The 17854-nt window shown below is 36.3% G+C and overlaps 2 protein-coding genes across 2 annotated transcripts; both read right to left on the reverse strand.

Moving 5' to 3' along the window:
- Nucleotides 1–3605: 3605 nt before the first annotated feature.
- Nucleotides 3606–4530, reverse strand: LOC101256203 (uncharacterized). The gene is made up of 2 exons (XM_004244940.1): nucleotides 4050–4530; nucleotides 3606–3967 (listed from the first exon to the last, which is right to left on the reverse strand). The coding sequence occupies exons 1-2, from the start codon at nucleotides 4528–4530 to the stop codon at nucleotides 3606–3608; spliced, it is 843 nt and encodes a 280-aa protein (XP_004244988.1).
- A 539-nt stretch (nucleotides 4531–5069) lies between these two features.
- LOC101263737 (DEAD-box ATP-dependent RNA helicase 3, chloroplastic) lies at nucleotides 5070–15434 on the reverse strand. The gene is made up of 10 exons (XM_004244900.5): nucleotides 14890–15434; nucleotides 14032–14168; nucleotides 13539–13950; nucleotides 13184–13282; nucleotides 12874–13098; nucleotides 11726–12103; nucleotides 10872–11015; nucleotides 10638–10733; nucleotides 10242–10516; nucleotides 5070–5691 (listed from the first exon to the last, which is right to left on the reverse strand). The coding sequence occupies exons 1-10, from the start codon at nucleotides 15283–15285 to the stop codon at nucleotides 5613–5615; spliced, it is 2241 nt and encodes a 746-aa protein (XP_004244948.1). The 5' UTR covers nucleotides 15286–15434; the 3' UTR covers nucleotides 5070–5612.
- Nucleotides 15435–17854: the final 2420 nt, after the last annotated feature.

A 17854-nucleotide genomic window follows, 5' to 3' on the forward strand; every position in this document is an offset into this window, starting at 1 on the left:
TGTGTCATGTTCGAATCCCACAAAAGTCAAGCCTAATAGTGATAGTATGCATAGATTTGATGGGATTAGTCGGGATTGATAGCCAAATGATTGCAAAGGATAAAACATGAATACTATTGTACAAAGATTGTGTAGTGAGTCATAGTGTGTCGCTTGAGGACAAACAACGAATTTAAGTTGAGGGTGTTGATATACCGTGGTTTCACGGTATAATTAATACTTTTTCCTTAAGTTTAGTGTGTCCGAAAGCCCTTTTTGTGCTAATTTTGATATAAGTTTTTCTTTGTTTTGCAGGAAATCTGTCTAAAGCTGAATGCGGAGATTTTGAGCGAAAAATGTAGAAGAGACCACCTACGGAGCTTATGACGGTCCATCGTGCTTGTGACGGTTCGTAGGTGGCAGCGTAGAGAAGCTGCTGAAGGAAGATGGGGAAGTCTGACCAAGTGTGGGATTACGAAGCTTGTGACGGTCCGTCATGGATATGACGGTCCATCCTGCAGGTTCGTCGCGAAGATCAGAGAAGTGATCCCAGTACCCAAATTCCAAAAGTTGAAGTATTTTGTAACGAAGACCCTCGACAGACTGTCGTGCCTGTGACGGTCCGTCACACTTGCCATCGAGGGGAATGAAGAAAGCAGCAGAAGAATTGCACCCAAGTATGGGGCGACGGAGCCCACGACGGTCCGTCATGACCACGACGTTCCGTCGCGTGGTCCGTCGACCCAGCCGCGTTTTTGCAGATTTCCAGTAATTAGAATCCTTGTTTAATTAGGTTTTTATTTTTTTATAAATAGTTCGAAAAACCTCGTTTTTGAGGTTAGACTCTTGGAGATTAAACATCATATTATTAGACTTTGTTTTTCTAAGTTTTTGATTGTTGGAGATTCTTACAAGTAACTTTTGTTGATTATTCAAGCAAATTTTCAGACTTTATTCTTTCTCATTAAAGTAAGTACATGAATTCTTGTTTAATATATTTGAATATTGTGTTTATGGCTATGAGGAACTAAACTCTATAACTAGGGTTGTGGGAACCATAGGCAAATAATGAGATAAACCCTAGCTAAAATAACAATTCTAGAAGAGTGTCTTGCATGTATTAATAATTCTTTCGCTTAGAAATCTTTTTAACGGATGATCAACGTTAGAACTCGCCTTAATGCTACTTGCCGGACCAAGGAGGTAGATAATAGGAAAAGAATTATTAACATAGATTTAGTGTATACTATCTAATAGGCTAGTATTGATTGGTACGAGATAATAACTGAGTCAAATATCGAATATGATGCTTAATATGAGGTAAGGATAAGGGTTAGGAAAGCAACACACGTAGCCGGACCAAGGTGCGGAGTGAGATTTTCTAGATGCCAGACCAAGGATTTAGAAATACATAACTTATCACTTTGCATGCAAGATACTAGGAAAGAAATGTTATAGCTAGAATTATCAAGTTATGAACCTGTGGGGAACACGTAAACCCTAGTTACTTTGATTACTTGATTAAAACTCAACATTAAAAGCTGTTAAGTGTCTCTGTCAAGTTCGTTAGTTATTTTTATTTTATTAGGAAGTACAAAAACCCCCTTTTATGCTTTTACTTTTTAAGAAAGTCATCAACCGAACAATAGTAATTACAAGTTGGAGTTAAGTCTAGACTATTTTCCTCGTGGGAACGATCCCAACCTCACTAGTTGGGTTATTTACTTGACGCGACCGCTTTACTTCTCATTTGAGAAGTAAGTTTGAGCGTATCAATTAACAGCTGGAATATGCGATTTAGTAATCCTTGGAAGATTAGTAAATGCATCTGGTCACTAATTTGCAATGCTCTGCAAATAAATTATTCTTTGAACTTCTTGCTCACATTGGTTTGTTCGAGGATCCAGATGAGATAGAGATGATGAATATCAATCTATCTCTTTTCCCAATGACTTATGTTCTCCCCCTAATGTTGGGTATACTGATTCATCAAAATGACAATCAGCAAATCTTCCTTTAAATAAATCTCCAGTCATAGGCTCCAAATATTTTATGATTGAAGGAGATTCATACCCAACATATATCTCCAACCTTCTTTGGGGCCCCATCTTTGTGCGTTGTGGTGGAGCAATTGGGACATACACCGCACATCCAAAAACTCTAAGATGGGAAATGTTTGGCTCTTGACCAAAAGTCATTTGTAATGGGGAGAATTCATGATAATTGGTCGGCCTTATGCGCACAAGTGCTGCTGCATGCAAAATAGCATGCCCCCACATAGACACAGATAACTTTGTTCTCATTAGTAATGGTCTAGCTATCAATTGCAGACGTTTAATCAATGATTCTGCTAGACTGTTTTGAGTGTGAACATGCGCAACTGGATGTTCAACTGTTATACCAGTAGACATACAATAATCATTAAATGCCTGAGATGTAAACTCACCAGCATTATCTAGACGGGTTGTCTTTATTGTATAGTCTGGAAATTGTGCTTTCAATCTTATTATTTGAGCTAGCATTCTCGCAAAAGCCATGTTGGGAGTTGATAATAAACACACACGTTACCATCTTGTAGAAGCATCTATCAAGACCATATAATATTTAAAGGGTCCACATGCAGGTTGAATTGGTCCACATATATCACCCTGTATACGTTCCAGAAACGCAGGGGATTCAATTCCAACCTAAATTGTTGATGGTTTAATGATCAATTTTCCTTGAGAACAAGCAGCACAATAGAATTCCTTTGATTGAAGGATATTTGATCTCTTTAAGGTGTGCCCATGTGAATTCTCAATGATTTTGCGCATCATAATAAATTCGGGATGGCCCAACCGGTCATGTCAAACGATAAAATTATCAAAATTAGTAAAACTTTTGTTTACTACGGCATGTGATTCAATTGTACTTATACTTGTATAGTACAACCCAGAAGAAAATGCAGGTAATTTTTCATGCACAATTTTCTTCTCTACATTAATTGTAGTAATGTAAAGGTATTCAACCTTTCCTTCATTAGCCGTCTCAACATGATAGCCATTTGGGCGAATAACTTTGAAACTTAATAAGTTTCTTTGAGACTTACTACAATATAATGCATTATTAATGCTTAATATTGTCCCTCCAGGTAGTAATAAGGTCGCTCTTCCAGAGCCCTCAATTAATTTTGTACTACCTGATATTGTGTTGACATATGCCATTTTCATAACCAAATTAGAAAAGTATTTCTTTTCTTTTGATATTGTATGCGTTGTAGCACTATCAAGAAGGCATACCTCTCCATTACTCATCTTTAATCCAACTGACAACTGGGAATTTCTGTTGATTTTCATTAAAATAAAATACATCAAAAGAAGGAAGAAACAAAATTAACAACGGAAATTTAAATACTTCAACATGAATAACATAATAATTAAAAATACATAAGTAAAATATTAACAGACTTCATTCCCCAGCTAAAAGATCAAACATCAGTTTCGATCTCCAAAGAAGTCATCAACTTCCATATGAGTAATGTCACCAAGGTCATCAAAAACATCATCCTTTAAAGCCAAATTTGCTTCAACATCCTTATCATATTTCTAAGATGTTCCCGGCTTATCATTATTTTTAAGAGTCATATGTTACTCAGCTCGAGCATTGGAAGAGGAAGCACCACTTTTATTTCCTTTCTTTTTAAAGGAATTTTGATAGAGCCTTACAAAATGTTCATATGTGCGACATTCATTCTTCCAATGGCCTTTCATGCCACAACAACAATAATTACTTTTTGAGGGGTTATTTTGAGAGCTCATGTTGTTCTCCCTTTTATTATGACCACCACCTTGAGGATTAGTGTATCGTCTTTTATCTTTGCCATGTCTCCGTGCATTATTATATCCCCGTGCATTATTATATCCCCTATGATCATCTCTTTTTACTTCAGATTGATCACGTGCTTCCACCACATTTGCCTCCTGTAATGGAGCAGCTCCAGTGAGACAAGCTTCATGATTTTTCATTAAAAGAGCATTATGTTGCTCAGCCACCAAAAGACATGAGATTAGTTCAGAATATTTTCTGAAAACCCTTTTCATGATATTGTTGCTGCAATATCACATTTGAGGCATGGAAAGTAGTAAATGTCTTTTCCAACATGTCCTCATCTTTTATAGTTTCTCCACATAATTTCAACTGGGAGGTTATCCTGAATACAACAGAGTTGTATTCAATTACTGTCTTAAAATCTTGAAACCATAGTTGCATCCACTCATAACGAGCTCTTGGCAACACTGTTGCCTTTAGGTGGTCATATCTCCCCTTTAAATCAGTCGACAATTCAAGTGGATCTTTCACCGTCAGATATTCAATCTTTAGGCCCTCATCAAGATGATGACAAAGGAAAATCATAGCCTTCGTCTTATCTTGAGTCGATGCTTCATTTCCCTGAGTAATAGTGGCATCAAGACCTTTAGCAGCCAAGTGAATCTCAGCATCGAGTATCCATGAAAGATAATTCTTTCCAGAAATATCTAATGCCACAAACTCAAGTTTGGATAAATTCGACATAATGAAAATTATGAGAGAATATGTGAATTAAATAAAAATATTTATATAATACCTTTGCAAGTAGCAATTTCGTGTTGATAACGTGTTGTAAAGAAAGCTCAGAATATAAGAAGAAAAAGACAAGAAGTATACAATAGAGGAGATAATTTTCTTATTCAAGTATCTCATACAATTGTGAATGTTATCTCTATTTATAGTGTTGAGATATCATAGTCAAAGGTCACCTTGAAATTTTACATAGTTATCATCAAGGTTCATATCACCTTGATATTTTATCACATTGGAAACACTAATACATGAATCCAATTAATTGTTGGATAACTCTAATGGATCATCCACATATACAATGAATTTACAACAGATATATTAATCATGAAAAAGACATTTTTGTTCTGTCAAGTAACAATTAGCGTATTTTAGATCAAACTAATAGCAATACAAACATTTTAAGACCATTTATTTGACTAAAGGCATTTTTGTTAGTTTCATAGTTTAAAATGTTTGACCATTTTCCATAAATAAAATAGCAAATGAAACACTAAAATAAAATATTTTAGTATTGTCACTTCCATATTGTTAGGTAGATAAAGCCAAATGCAACAAGCTTGGGAAAATGAGGATGCAGAATATAGTGGTACCACAAGTATTACTCCTAAAATGAACCTTGCTTACAATAACAGAGTATATTTGACATGCCTGAACCCAAACGCTGCATCTGTTTCTCATCTCAAAGATGAGATAAATTGGAAGACTCTGCAGTCCGACATATTTATACTGAAAGTTGATATATCTTACCCTACTTCACCTACAACATCAACAAACTAAGAGAAAATAACTGGCAACTGATTGCATGCTTCAGAAACAGAAAATCAATTAATCATCGGTAGGGCCATGTGAAGCTTTAGGGATGGTGCTTTCTGGAGGGAACAGTAAAGGATCTTGCTGTTGCTCATATGTATCACATATACTCAAAACTCCTTTATCTTCATTGCTGGCTTTCACAGGAAATAGTGAGAGGTATATCAGAAATTGTCACCCACATACAAAAACTGCACCAAGGATGATGAGACAACCTACAGGACCTAGTAGTCTCTTTTGTTAGGGCATTCAGATGCTCGGTGACCACTGCGCCCACAATTGAAACATGCACCACCAAAGCTTCTGCAATAGAAACCAAAAATTATATCATGTTACAGGCGATAAATGTGAGAAAAAAAACGTGAAGTATAGGGGAAGGACTATCTTGGCCCTTCACAAATAACATTGGACATAAATAGTCCATCTTCACTGGCATTTATTGACAGAAATGACAAATAGTACCGTAAAAAGTAAAAACCTAATAGCAGTATTGGATCTAACAGTGATTTCTTGCATAGAAACAAGATAGTGTCCAGACCAGGGAGTACCTGCCACCTCCCACCAGAAACAGGTACCAAGGCTAGAGTAGATGGGGAGAAATCACCTAGTGTTTTGTCTCTACTGGGATTTGAACCTCAGACCTCATGATGCTCAACCCATTTCAACGAGCACTAGGTCACACCCATGGGTGCGCGCACCTAGAAACAAGGCCTTTGCAAGTATCAACTGTAGAGGATGTGCTTAACAGCTAATAGACAAGTGACTTTCAAATTAATTATGTTCCTCTTTTCTACTCTAAGCAAATGGTTTGTTCTCTCAACTGTTGAAGGACACAAATCCATTGACATTGTCCGAGTAACAGATCAGACTTCTAGTCTTTTCTTTCTTTTCTTTTTTCTTTTAAATTATGTTCTGGGCAGATGTAGATTATAAATGGCGCTCATTCCAAGTTCTGTTCTTCACAGTGCCCAGCATCAATGCCTTCACTCACTCGTGTCAAACTTTTCATAAGTACGTCTTCTTTGCAATTCCAATCAGAAGGGTGATTGTGATAGCAACTGAGACCCAGAAAATCTGAGAGCAGTCCTTCTCAATGGTTAAGAGGCCCAAAAAGAAGTGTCAAAGTTGGAAATCAGATTGAGTCTCTGTAAAGCTAAATCCTTAGCACATAATCTTGTTGGTAAGGAAATTGATTCACTCTTCAAGAATGGTTCTGTACTAGGAATTTTTTCTAAAAGCAGGACCAAGAGGGAAGAAAAAAGTTTGGATGCACCTCAAGAATGTCAGATTTGATATAGATGAAGAAAATTAATACCAGAGACACTTCTGAATAGAATTTTGAAGTCATGATATTTAATGATTCTCTAACTCTTTATGTTACCCTATTTCATTAGCTTTTAACATTAGTCAGCAGCTTTTCCATTAGTGAATGGCTTTCTCTCTGACCTTGTACCAAGAGTGTCCACTTCGTGCAAAGATATTTATTCCCAATGTTATATATAAAGGACCAAAATAAGTCTATCCCAAATTAAAGAGTGAGTCATTTACGTCATCAAGTAGCAAGAAGATTATAATAATAATAATAATAATATAAGTGAATAAGGATTGGGTTGTGGCTCACTACGATTAGAAAAAAATAGGCAATATAAAATGCATGCCAAGCTTTAGTAAAGCAGTATCTGTTCCAATGAGAAACAATACCCCAATATATGAAGGTGTGATCCCAAGTATTATTTTGGATCAATATGCATTGATTTCTACAAGATTGTCTTTAAAACATGATACTTGTCTTGGATATTCATAGCCCTAATATTCCAAGTTGAGAATTCGATGGTTTGAATAATAGCAAGATCTTCAGTGCAATGTAGATAGTGGTTCAGTCAGCGCTCCTTCCTCCCAACAGAGACAACTACAGCCGCAGCATCGAAGACGTGGCGGGTCGTTCCATTATGGACCCCACCAACATCTGTTGATTGTAATAAAAGCCACTTTGGTCAGTGTAAGAGGAGCTCAGGAGTTTGTTATTCTTGTGGAGAACAGGGGCACTATGTAAATTATGAACAAGGTATTCAGGCAGCTCAGACAACTATTGGTCGCTCTTAAGGTCACATGGTGTATTAGTCAGCAGGGTGCACAAGGTGCAGGAGTACCACCCCATTTTGAGCCTATTTGGCCAAGCGGCTAAAAACTGCTTAATTTTACAAGCACTATTAAAATAATTTTTCAGACAAGTGCTTTTGAAAATAATCTTTGGCTAAATTATTTGAAAAATGCTTTTGATAGGTAGATTGCATTTGACTAATCTTTTGGAAAGTGCTTTTGAGAATCAAATCACGAAAAAATGACAGTCATCAATGCACTTTTAATATTAAGAATATATTATATAGAGAAATTATTTTAAATATCTATTATAAATTCAATTTATTTTTATTTTTGTTTAACTAAATAATACAATATTACAAATTTTCAATCAATATTTTACATAGATAAATCAAAGAAATATTAAATATTGATATAATATTAATATTATGATTTTAATATAATAAAAATATGAAGTCAAATAAATTAAAAATCACTCCACACATTAAAGCATATTGTAATAATATATTAAATATAAAATAATGTAAAGAATTTATTGTGAAAAAATGATGAATAAAATTCCTAAATGGAACTTAACCAAACTTATGAGATATGCTAATTAATTAGAAAGAGATATATTGGTAAATATGTATAAATGGTAGGAATACTTTTGTCTAGAAAAAATAATTTTCTGCTTCGGCTATTTTTAAGAAGCAAATTTTTTTAGCTTCATCTCAACAGCGTAAAAGTTGCTTCTTCTATATAAAAGTTGTTTAACTAATTGGTCAAACGCCTTGATTTGAGAAAAAAGTACTTTTTTCTCAAAAAAAAAGCCTCCCAATCACTAGGCCAACCAGGGTCTTCTATGTTATGGCTATAGGCAAAATATTGAGGCAACCCATGTTGTGGTGTCCGACATGCCTTAATATCTGCTCTATTTTTAGGCATTTGCACTTATAGATCCCGGATCTACACATGCATGTCTCTCTACTTTGCATCTTATTTAGAGAGGGATCTCAAATTCTTAGATTAGTCTTTAGTTGCGACTCAAATAGGGGAGTCTATAGTCGTAGATTAGGTTTACCAGGATTGTGCAGTCTCGGGGTAGGGAAGGACCACGATCCATTTCATTGTATAAAAAAATGATTAATTTTGATGATATCATGAGCATGGATTGACTAGCATCATGTCCTACTACACTTAATTATCACGTCAAAATTGTAAGTTTGTAATTCCAATGGAAGTGTGTCAAGAGTAAGAAGGCAAGACAACTACAATTAACAACAAGAGGATATCTTTCATGATGGGTAAGAAAGGGCTGTTTGGGCTTCATTATTGTAGTTCTGGACACCCAAGCGGAGGGAATTATGCTTGACAGTGCCAGTAATAAGTGAGTATCCAGAATGTTTGGATGGTTATGCTTGACTGTGCCAGTAATAAGTGAGTATCCAGAGTGTTTGGATGGCTTACCGGGCTACCTTCGATGTGAGAATTTTTTGAGTTATGTGTGGACATTTACCCAAGATAAGGGTCTATTTCAATTCCATATATCATATGGCACCAACAGAGTTGAAACAGCTAAGGGGCTGTTTGGTAGCTGGTTAAGGTTCAAGCTAATACATAAATAACTTGGTCATTCAGGTATTAATTTTATACATTGTTTCATTTGTAAATAAAATAAAAGTTATTGATGTATTAATTCATACAATTTTATTAATTTTACACAACGTTTGGTTGGTAAACAAAGCAACTCTCATAAGAAATGACATTGCCAAAAATAATTTTTTAGATAATCGTGCCTCAAACTGATAGGATAGAGCTTTCATAGCAGTATGTTCCTTAGGCAATTTTATCCATTTTGTCATTAGACTTACTCTTTAGATCCTTGTTTGAAATATATAAACAAATAATCACTGCAAATATTTGAGGGTGGAAAGGACTAGTAATGTGGAGATAGACACTGATTATATTTGAAAGATTATCTCAACTATCAGCATTTTTTGTGTTATTATTCTCAAAAATTTTAGATATATTTGGTGATTTATTTATATCTATTTGTAGAGTTATTCAAAGTTTTTCTTTTGCTTATTTTCTTAATAATAAAATGATAAAATTGAAGATATATGAGATATACGACCCATAGATCTATGGAACTTACGCATCGTCCCATACTGCATAAAACGCATCGCCTCACGCCCCCACCTTTTAAAACACTAATTCTTGCTACTGAGGTGAGCCATCCACTCTACTCATGAATGTTGTTACCTATGCTTTCTTAGTTAAGATATTGGGTTTTATTCATTCAGACAGTATTATATGCTCCATGACTAGATTGTTGGATTATGGGATTCATTATTTACTCATGTTGAACTGCTGATACATGGTTTCCACAATTCCACTGTCATGTTAAATTGTATTATGGTATTTGCCTATTTAGATTAAGCTTCTTGTTATGAATGCTGATTTGCTTACTGAAAATAGATGCTCGCTAAGTGTCGTCATGACCTACCCAAGTTTCAGTAGTGACAATGACCATCTAAGCAATTAACAATACAATGCTGATAATCCGTCCCATCATACAAATAATGCCAGCGGTAACTGGGTTAACTCTTCCTTTTTAACAAGGCACCAGTAACTGGATTAAAGTCCCAGGACTATGCTAGTAATGCAATCAAACAAGAGCAAGTTGCTTAGGAAGAAAGGAGAATAAGATATACAACATAAGTAGAAGAAAATCATATTAAATTGTGTGCCCATTAAGATGAGAAACAAACCTGTCTCTGCTTCCTCCAGAAAAAGACCTGCTAGAGCGCTTATCCCTATCACCACTGATCAGCCAATCACTTCCTCCCCTTCTTGTCCGGCCACCTCGCGACCTAGAGTCATTCCCCCAATTATCATCATCATTATCAGAGTAACGGCCACTAGAAGAACCCTGGGAATATCTGCCTCTACGGTCTCTTAAACCTCCTCGTGTCCCCCTAGTATCCCTGCTTGAAAACCTCCCATAGAAATCACCAGCTGGCCCATCGTCTTGTAAAGCAGGTAACTGCAAGACAGAGGATTATAAAGGTTACTATCCTGTCTCAGATGTAAGAGTTAACAGCAAAATGAACTGTGCAGCTAAGTCACAGAATATATACAAGAACCACAGTAAGAAGCAGATTAACCTTGGTAATCTTGGAAATAGTATTTCCAGGAGGTAATTCCTGATTTAGTAGATCTGCAGCAGTCTCCTCAGGAAGATCAAAGATGGCCCCCTGAACCTGAGCTCAAAATACGTGAAATGGTCTGGTTAGAGCAAAGACACCGAGAAGGGGATCAGAAAACAACACAACACATCTCCCTAGGGGCATCAACAATGCAGAACATATAGCAACATCATTAGCATATTGGTCACACACCCTTTCATCTGCAATTAGGTGAATTTTGCCAACTTCATCAGCAGCTGGTGAATAGACATCAGAGAGGAAACCAGTAACAGATCTTGCCGACAGGAATCCTCGGGAAGTTTCAGAATCACGTGTCAGCTGTAATGTAGTCCACCCCTGCAGTGAAAATATGTTGATCACAAAAAATGCAATGGGCATATACTTGATGACTGGAGGCATAAAAGAAAGTGAAAAGAGATGGATCAAAATCTCAAGTCATGGTTACTTATACTAGCATTTTGAGCACAGTGGTAGCATCCGGTGATTGGCATCATCAAGTGAGGAAAGACCCAAATGAGAAAGAAAAAGGAGAAGCATATTTAACGTTGGAAGAGCTATCTGCCTTTTGGGCAGTTGAATAGGCCAAGTACATGGCCCACTTGCAGGCCAAGGAACTCACCCATCTAACAAGGCCTGCAGAGTGGGCTTGGAGCAGTTCAATTGCACATATCACTTGTCGATACTACAATTTCGCACCACAATGAGGATATTAGTGTCAATTACTATGACAGCCCAAGAATGGGTTAGGACAAGGGATGAAATAAACAGCTGATGAATAGATATAGGAGAAATATCATATCACTTCAGCACCTCACTTGACCATTAAATTGGCCATTATAAGTTGCATACAGAAGAAGCCTAACAGTCCGCAGCACAAAGGGTGAAGAAAGGAAGGAAAGAGAAAGTACTGCAGAAATTTCTTAATTGCTGATTACCTCAATATGGAAGCAATCATTAAGGTTTATCAATACATTTAAGTGCCTCAATAACAGAGGCAACCAAGAAAATTTATCAATCAACATAAATACCTCAATAACTGATCATACCTGTTCATGAGTTATTAGAGATCGAGAAGATGGCGGTTTGGAAAATCCACCCAAAAGAGCAAGTGCAGCAGCAAGGGAATTCACTCCTTGTTGCTCCATCAACTGTTGCGCAGTTGGAATGAAGTACTCAACAGATTCGGGATGAACTCCATTAAGTGCAGCCACCACATGTTCAGCTGATGACTCTAAAACCTCTTTGACAGATGGAGGACTAACGAATTCAAACTTGCACCCAACATCACGTTCGAGAGATCTGACAGTTCGCCTTTGACTACCTGTGTACATCAGAATAGCAATGCCTTCTTTTCCAGCACGGCCAGTTCGACCAGAGCGATGAACAAAAGTTTCTGGATCGTTGGGTAATTCATAATGGATTACCTAAATAACAAGGGAGGATGGATCCAAAGGGTTATTACTGTTAACTGATGCCTATAAACAGAGCATAGAATTGGAAAATACAATGTCCAAGTGACTGTGCAGCACTTTTCAAGCAGAAGAGATTCAAACAGTTAATTCTGGTCATCGGCAAACGATGGAATATAATGAATACCAACATCAACATCAACTCCCACCCCACCCCACCCCACCCACAAAAAGCAAGACTTTAAACACTGATTTTATGATTGTATTACAAACACACTTACAACGCAGTCGAAAGAGTATCACCTCAATGTGGCAGAAATTTTACATCAATATAGATATTCCATAACACTTGGCTTTCTCCAAGATCTGATTCAGAAGTCAGAAGTGAAAAATTGAAAATTTTCAAAACGAAGGGGGAACGAGAACAAGGAGAAGCTGGACAGAAAGAGAATAACAAAATTGACTATATCATATCGATGAAATACAATAACAATTAGTACTATGATTGATCAAACCCATATCTCTTCCACATTTCACCAGTGTATATGCAGCTTTAGGCAATTACACAAATAGTCAAAATATGCAACAACCCATCTGTGAAAACTGCCCGCTTTCTAACATAACCAATGGATTCTGTTACTCAAATTTTTACTCTCAGCTACAAAATGTAAGCATTTCTTTCACCTAGATAAACGCCCAAAATGCCAACTTTATCCACAGAAACCGCACCATAAATAACAGAAGTTAAAAATAAAGCAGTCACGTATATAACCGTATGAACTTACTAAGTCAACATTAGGTATATCAAGACCACGAGATGCAACGTCAGTCGCAACAAGCACAGTGAATTTTCCTTGCCTAAATCCATTTAGTGTTCTTTCCCTCTGATGTTGAGAAATGTCACCATGCAATGCCTCAGAAGAAATGCTATTTGATAATGCCATTGAAACCTCATCAGCATCTCGTTTTGTCTGTGTAAAAACAATTGTCTTTCCACCCTTTGCATAAACCTGAAAATTGTTTAAAGCAAAACCCTAAAGCTCTGAATTCTGCATTGGTGGAAAAAAGCTATGAGAATAGGCTGTTGATTCATACTGTAACAAGATCACCAAGTATAGATCGTTTTGATGTTGATGTAGCTGATAGAGCATAAAGCTTGATCCCCTCTGCCAGCTTTTCATCTTGATCACCAACCTAAATGAGTATTTGAAAAGAAGGGAAAGCGCAAGAGGTAAGACAACAATTAAAACCAATTATCCATAACTTCTTTGGAGAAGTAAGGAAATATACTGACAATTTTTATTTCTAATTAGAAAACAACGGCATTTGCTGTTAAAAAAAAGCAGCTAGAGATCATTCAGGAGGCACATTGAAGTATTGCATATATCAAGATGATATCATAATCAAGAAGGACGATGATACGAGACTTTGAGAAAGAACGAACACTTACCAAGTCAATTGTCAAAGGATTGTTCAAGTACTTCCTAGACAGTTTCTTTACCCAGCCAGGCATGGTGGCTGAGAAAAGCATGCTTTGCCTCTGTGGTGGAAGTTTTTCCAAAATAACTTCCACATCTTCCTCAAATCCAACTGCGAGCATTTGATCAGCCTCGTCGAGGACCAAATATTCCACCTCCCCAAGTTTCAAGGTGTTATTGTTTATCAGGTCAATAAGTCTACCTGGAGTTCCAACAACAACATCAACCCCACGGGAAAGTGCATTTTGCTGCGTAGCATAAGAAACGCCTCCGTATATGCAGACTGTGTTCAAGTACGGTGCCGACTCTTTCATTTCCTTCTCAACTTGATTGGCTAACTCTCGAGTAGGTGCAAGTACCAAAACTTTGGGAAGCCGTCCCCGTCTAGAAATTAAAAGAGAAAATTAGCATCCTCGTCAACAATTAGACTGATAAAAACTCTAACCATCATGATAAAACTTATACCTCTGAGTATTTCTCATTTCTTCATCTGTACTAAGCTTTTTCAATACTGGAATACCAAAGGCGAGTGTCTTCCCCGTCCCTGTCTTTGCACGAGCAATTATATCCCGACCCTCCAGTGCAGGCACTAGAACAGCTCTCTACATAATAATAAAACACATGATTTAGGATAATCTATCTATATTTGCAGTGAAAAAGTCTTACTTCCATTTCAAAATCACATTTAGTTCCAATAACCTACATAAACAACTGGAATATATCACAGAAAATAGTCCACTGAATCAACACACACGCCAAATCATGAAGGATAAAGTTAATATAGAAGCACACATTTCGCAACCGTAATGACTTGGGCTGCATCCCACAGTGAATACTTGCATCTTATGATAATGTCTATGCCTGCTACAAACGTTATATGGGTAGTTAAGTATATTTCAGTTAGATACAGCTGAATGAAGGGCTTTACCCCTCACACACAAGTGCTAGGGAGAATGGGTGCATATCACAGAGTCTTCCCCTTGCAGTTCTGCAAAGAAGTTGATAAGACCCTCGAACCGGTGATCAAATGAGCAACCATAGCCCACTAAACATAGTTAAATACGGATTCTAAATAGTTGTCCAGCTACTTTTGCAGATAGTACAAATTAGAACACAAATCTGAGGGCGAGCCTTAGTGCAATACTGCAACGGTAGTGTTGCTTATTAGTGACATATAGCTCAGAATGGTGCACGGTGCAGTCCCTTTTGGTATACAAGCTTATTTAAAAACCATTAGGATATCTATCAAGCAATTAATTGTACCAATTTGGCATAAAAATTAGCTGATAAAATTGCACTAAACAGTTGAACAAGACAAAGAACCTGAATTGGGAAAAGTTGAGTAATTCCACGCTTCTCAAGAGCGTCAACAAGCCTGTGAGGTAAACCAAGTTTAGAAACAGAAAGTTCATCCTCATTTGACTCATTATCCTCAACCTCATCCTCAGAATCATATTCACTTTCACTAACATTCAAAGAATCCTTCCCAAAACCCCCAATTCCTTTAAAGGCTTCTTCACTTAGCACCGAAGAAGTAGGAGTTACTACAGCAGAAGCCAGAAAAGGACGTCTGAGACGAACATGAACATGAAAATTGGATTTTTCAATGGAGAAAGGAAGAGATAGAGGAGGAGTAGCAGTGGGTCTTCGAGAAAGTTCGAGTGAAGGATTGGTTTGGTATATGGAGGAAACTCCTATAATGGAAGAAGAAGAGGCCATGGGAGAGAAGGGATAAGGAGATAGATAGAAGTGATGATAAGGGTGGGAAGGTTTATAGTATAGGAACGAATGCCTACTGCCCAGGGTCTTTTATGGGTTCAGTCACAACAAAATACCAGAATTACCACTCCTTTAAAACACTCCTAATGAGTAAGCATAAAATTTAATTATTTTCAATATAAATATTAAATTCTGATCCAAGTTTATATTTTATCTATAAATAAAATAAAATGAATTATTGATTCAAATTTGCAACCAAAAAGAATTACTCATACTCGAAAAGATTTTTTGTTAAACGTGAATTAATTATATTAAAGAATAACTGGTTACTATTTTTGTTGACTAGTAAATCTTTTGTAAAATTATTTGTATTTGAAAAAAATGTAAATATTTATTTATAAAAAGGAATGGAGATATGTGATTTATCAATGCGGCGCCTTAGGATATTTCGATATCTTGTGTATGAATTATGGTTTGCTCATTTGTAAGATTGTTAAACACATGTAAGATGCAACCTTACTAACAAAGGTGTTCTTTGAGTAAGGTCCGTTTTCGTGACCAAGCCACATGTATAGGTTGGGAACTTGAGTTCATATTTTTTATATCGATCAAGGTTTTTCTTGAGTTTGAAATAAATGGCAAGGAGCAAGGGTGTTGCAGTTGCGCGAAAGTTATTGCACCTTAGAACATCTTTTTTCTTACCAGAGTGCTACACGCGACCTTACATTTTCTTCCATTTTTCTGCATTATAGGTCTAATGCAAAGCCGCACTCCTTTATCATGATGAGAAGAAGAGGGGTCAACCTCTTTTCCATACTAATCCTTATTTTCTAATACATATTTTTTTGGTGTATAACTGTAAAACCTCAAAAATAGGAAAGTAGGATTAAAAAGGAAAAAAGGTCAGTTTTTGACAGTGATGCAAGAACTACGAGGCCTAGCTACGGTCCATAGAAACTCCTATAGGGCTTAGGAAGGAAGATGTAGGGTTGAGCTAAGTTGTTAGAAATGTTGAATCTCTGATGTTGGACATATGAGTAAGTAGGACGTTGGCTAGGAAGGATGTCGTAGAGTTGAGCTAAGTTATTGGAAATATTGAATCTTTGATGTTGGACATATAAGTAAGCAAGACGGGTCATATTGGTTCTACAGGTTGTAGATGAGGTTCCGTAGAAAGGTTCTAGACTTAGTGTAATTCGAACTTGAACTTGAGATCTAAGGGCCGTGGGACTTCCCAAGAGACCGTAGGAAGGTCTCGTGGGAAGATGATCAATTTTGGGTTTTTGAAGTTGATTTTAAAGTTGACCAGTATGGGCCGTAAAAAGTTCTACCGAGCGTAGGTCTCAACCGTAGACCACTATGATGGTTATTTATTAAGGGCGTTTGAGTTTTTTTCTATGCATCTAATACCTAAAATATGTCGTTATGACCCAAATTTAAGCCCTACAACTATTTTTCTATTCCTAAAACTATTCAAACCCTCTCAGTCTATCCAATTCCCAATTGACATCCAAGTTCCTCCTCTCAGATTCTCTCTTAAGCTCAAGGAAGAAAGTTAAGGTGTCAAGCTTCAAGTCTCTTTTTTCTTCCATTTCTTTTGGGCTTAGTTCATCAAGATATGTGGGAATTCATCAGTAGATTTTATTCATCCATTTTGTCCCAAAAGATCTTCAAGTTCCAATTCAATTTCACTCAGTTTTGATTGAGATTCATGCAATTTCCATGGGTCTTATTTGATTTTGATGTAAATTGTTCTATTTCAATCTTCTTAATGTTTTGTATATGTTTAGATTAATTTGCATATCTTTCAATTGATTTTATATAGACCCATAATTTACTTATGAATTTGACTATGAATTTATGAAGATATGAATATGATTTATAAAAGTTATGCATGATTTATAATCTAAAAGAAGTTTATGATCTAAGGTTACTTTTAATATAAGCATTACATAAATTGTGAAAGGTTTTCTCACGTATTAACAAATCATGATTTGGTGAAAGGATTTTCTCACATATGCATGATTCATGATTCAAGAAGCTACTCAATGATGATTCTATAATTTGGATTAGTATGTTGATTATAACATATGCTAATATTTTGCTTTGATAATTGACTTTATCTTTTTCACTGGGATTTAACTTAGCATCGAAATACTTGAGATGGAGGCTCAAATAGGATAGTCTCTAGTTGCAACCTTTAGTTCCAAACTATGTACGACATAGGATTATCTTAATGACCTACCTACTGGATTCACAAATAGCATATGAAAAAAATGATACTGAGTTCGACCACGGCAAGGAGACACTCCCTTCTCAGTGTGGGAGTTACATTAGAATCTATGTTATAGCTCATATGGTCTATTGTCAGTTGAAACTAAAATCCAACAAACCAAACTAAAGTTACTTCAGAGGTTTTATGAAGCTTTCATTATGTTTGAAGATGAACTGACCATGTTCATGATGTATGATTCTTCCTTAAAGGTTTTTCAAGTTGTTTTAGCTTGCGCATGCATATCATGTTTTTCTTTATGTATCCTTATGATCATGTTCGTGTTTTCATGCATTT

This window comes from Solanum lycopersicum, chromosome 8 (assembly GCF_036512215.1).
Source record: "Solanum lycopersicum chromosome 8, SLM_r2.1".
Classification (NCBI taxonomy): domain Eukaryota; kingdom Viridiplantae; phylum Streptophyta; class Magnoliopsida; order Solanales; family Solanaceae; genus Solanum; species Solanum lycopersicum.

Bases quoted from the DNA above. Each gene is read 5' to 3' on its own strand.
- LOC101256203 (XM_004244940.1), bottom strand. From the start codon at position 4,530: ATGTCGAATTTATCCAAACTTGAGTTTGTGGCATTAGATATTTCTGGA. The intron at 3,968-4,049 runs GTTTTCAGAAAA...AAAATCATGAAG, and splicing joins GCAACAATATCATGAAAAGG to CTTGTCTCACTGGAGCTGCT.
- LOC101263737 (XM_004244900.5), bottom strand. From the start codon at position 15,285: ATGGCCTCTTCTTCTTCCATTATAGGAGTTTCCTCCATATACCAAACC. The intron at 10,734-10,871 runs GTGTGTGACCAA...TTTTGAGCTCAG, and splicing joins ACCTAATTGCAGATGAAAGG to GTTCAGGGGGCCATCTTTGA. The intron at 10,517-10,637 runs GTTAATCTGCTT...TCTGTCTTGCAG, and splicing joins CTATTTCCAAGATTACCAAG to TTACCTGCTTTACAAGACGA.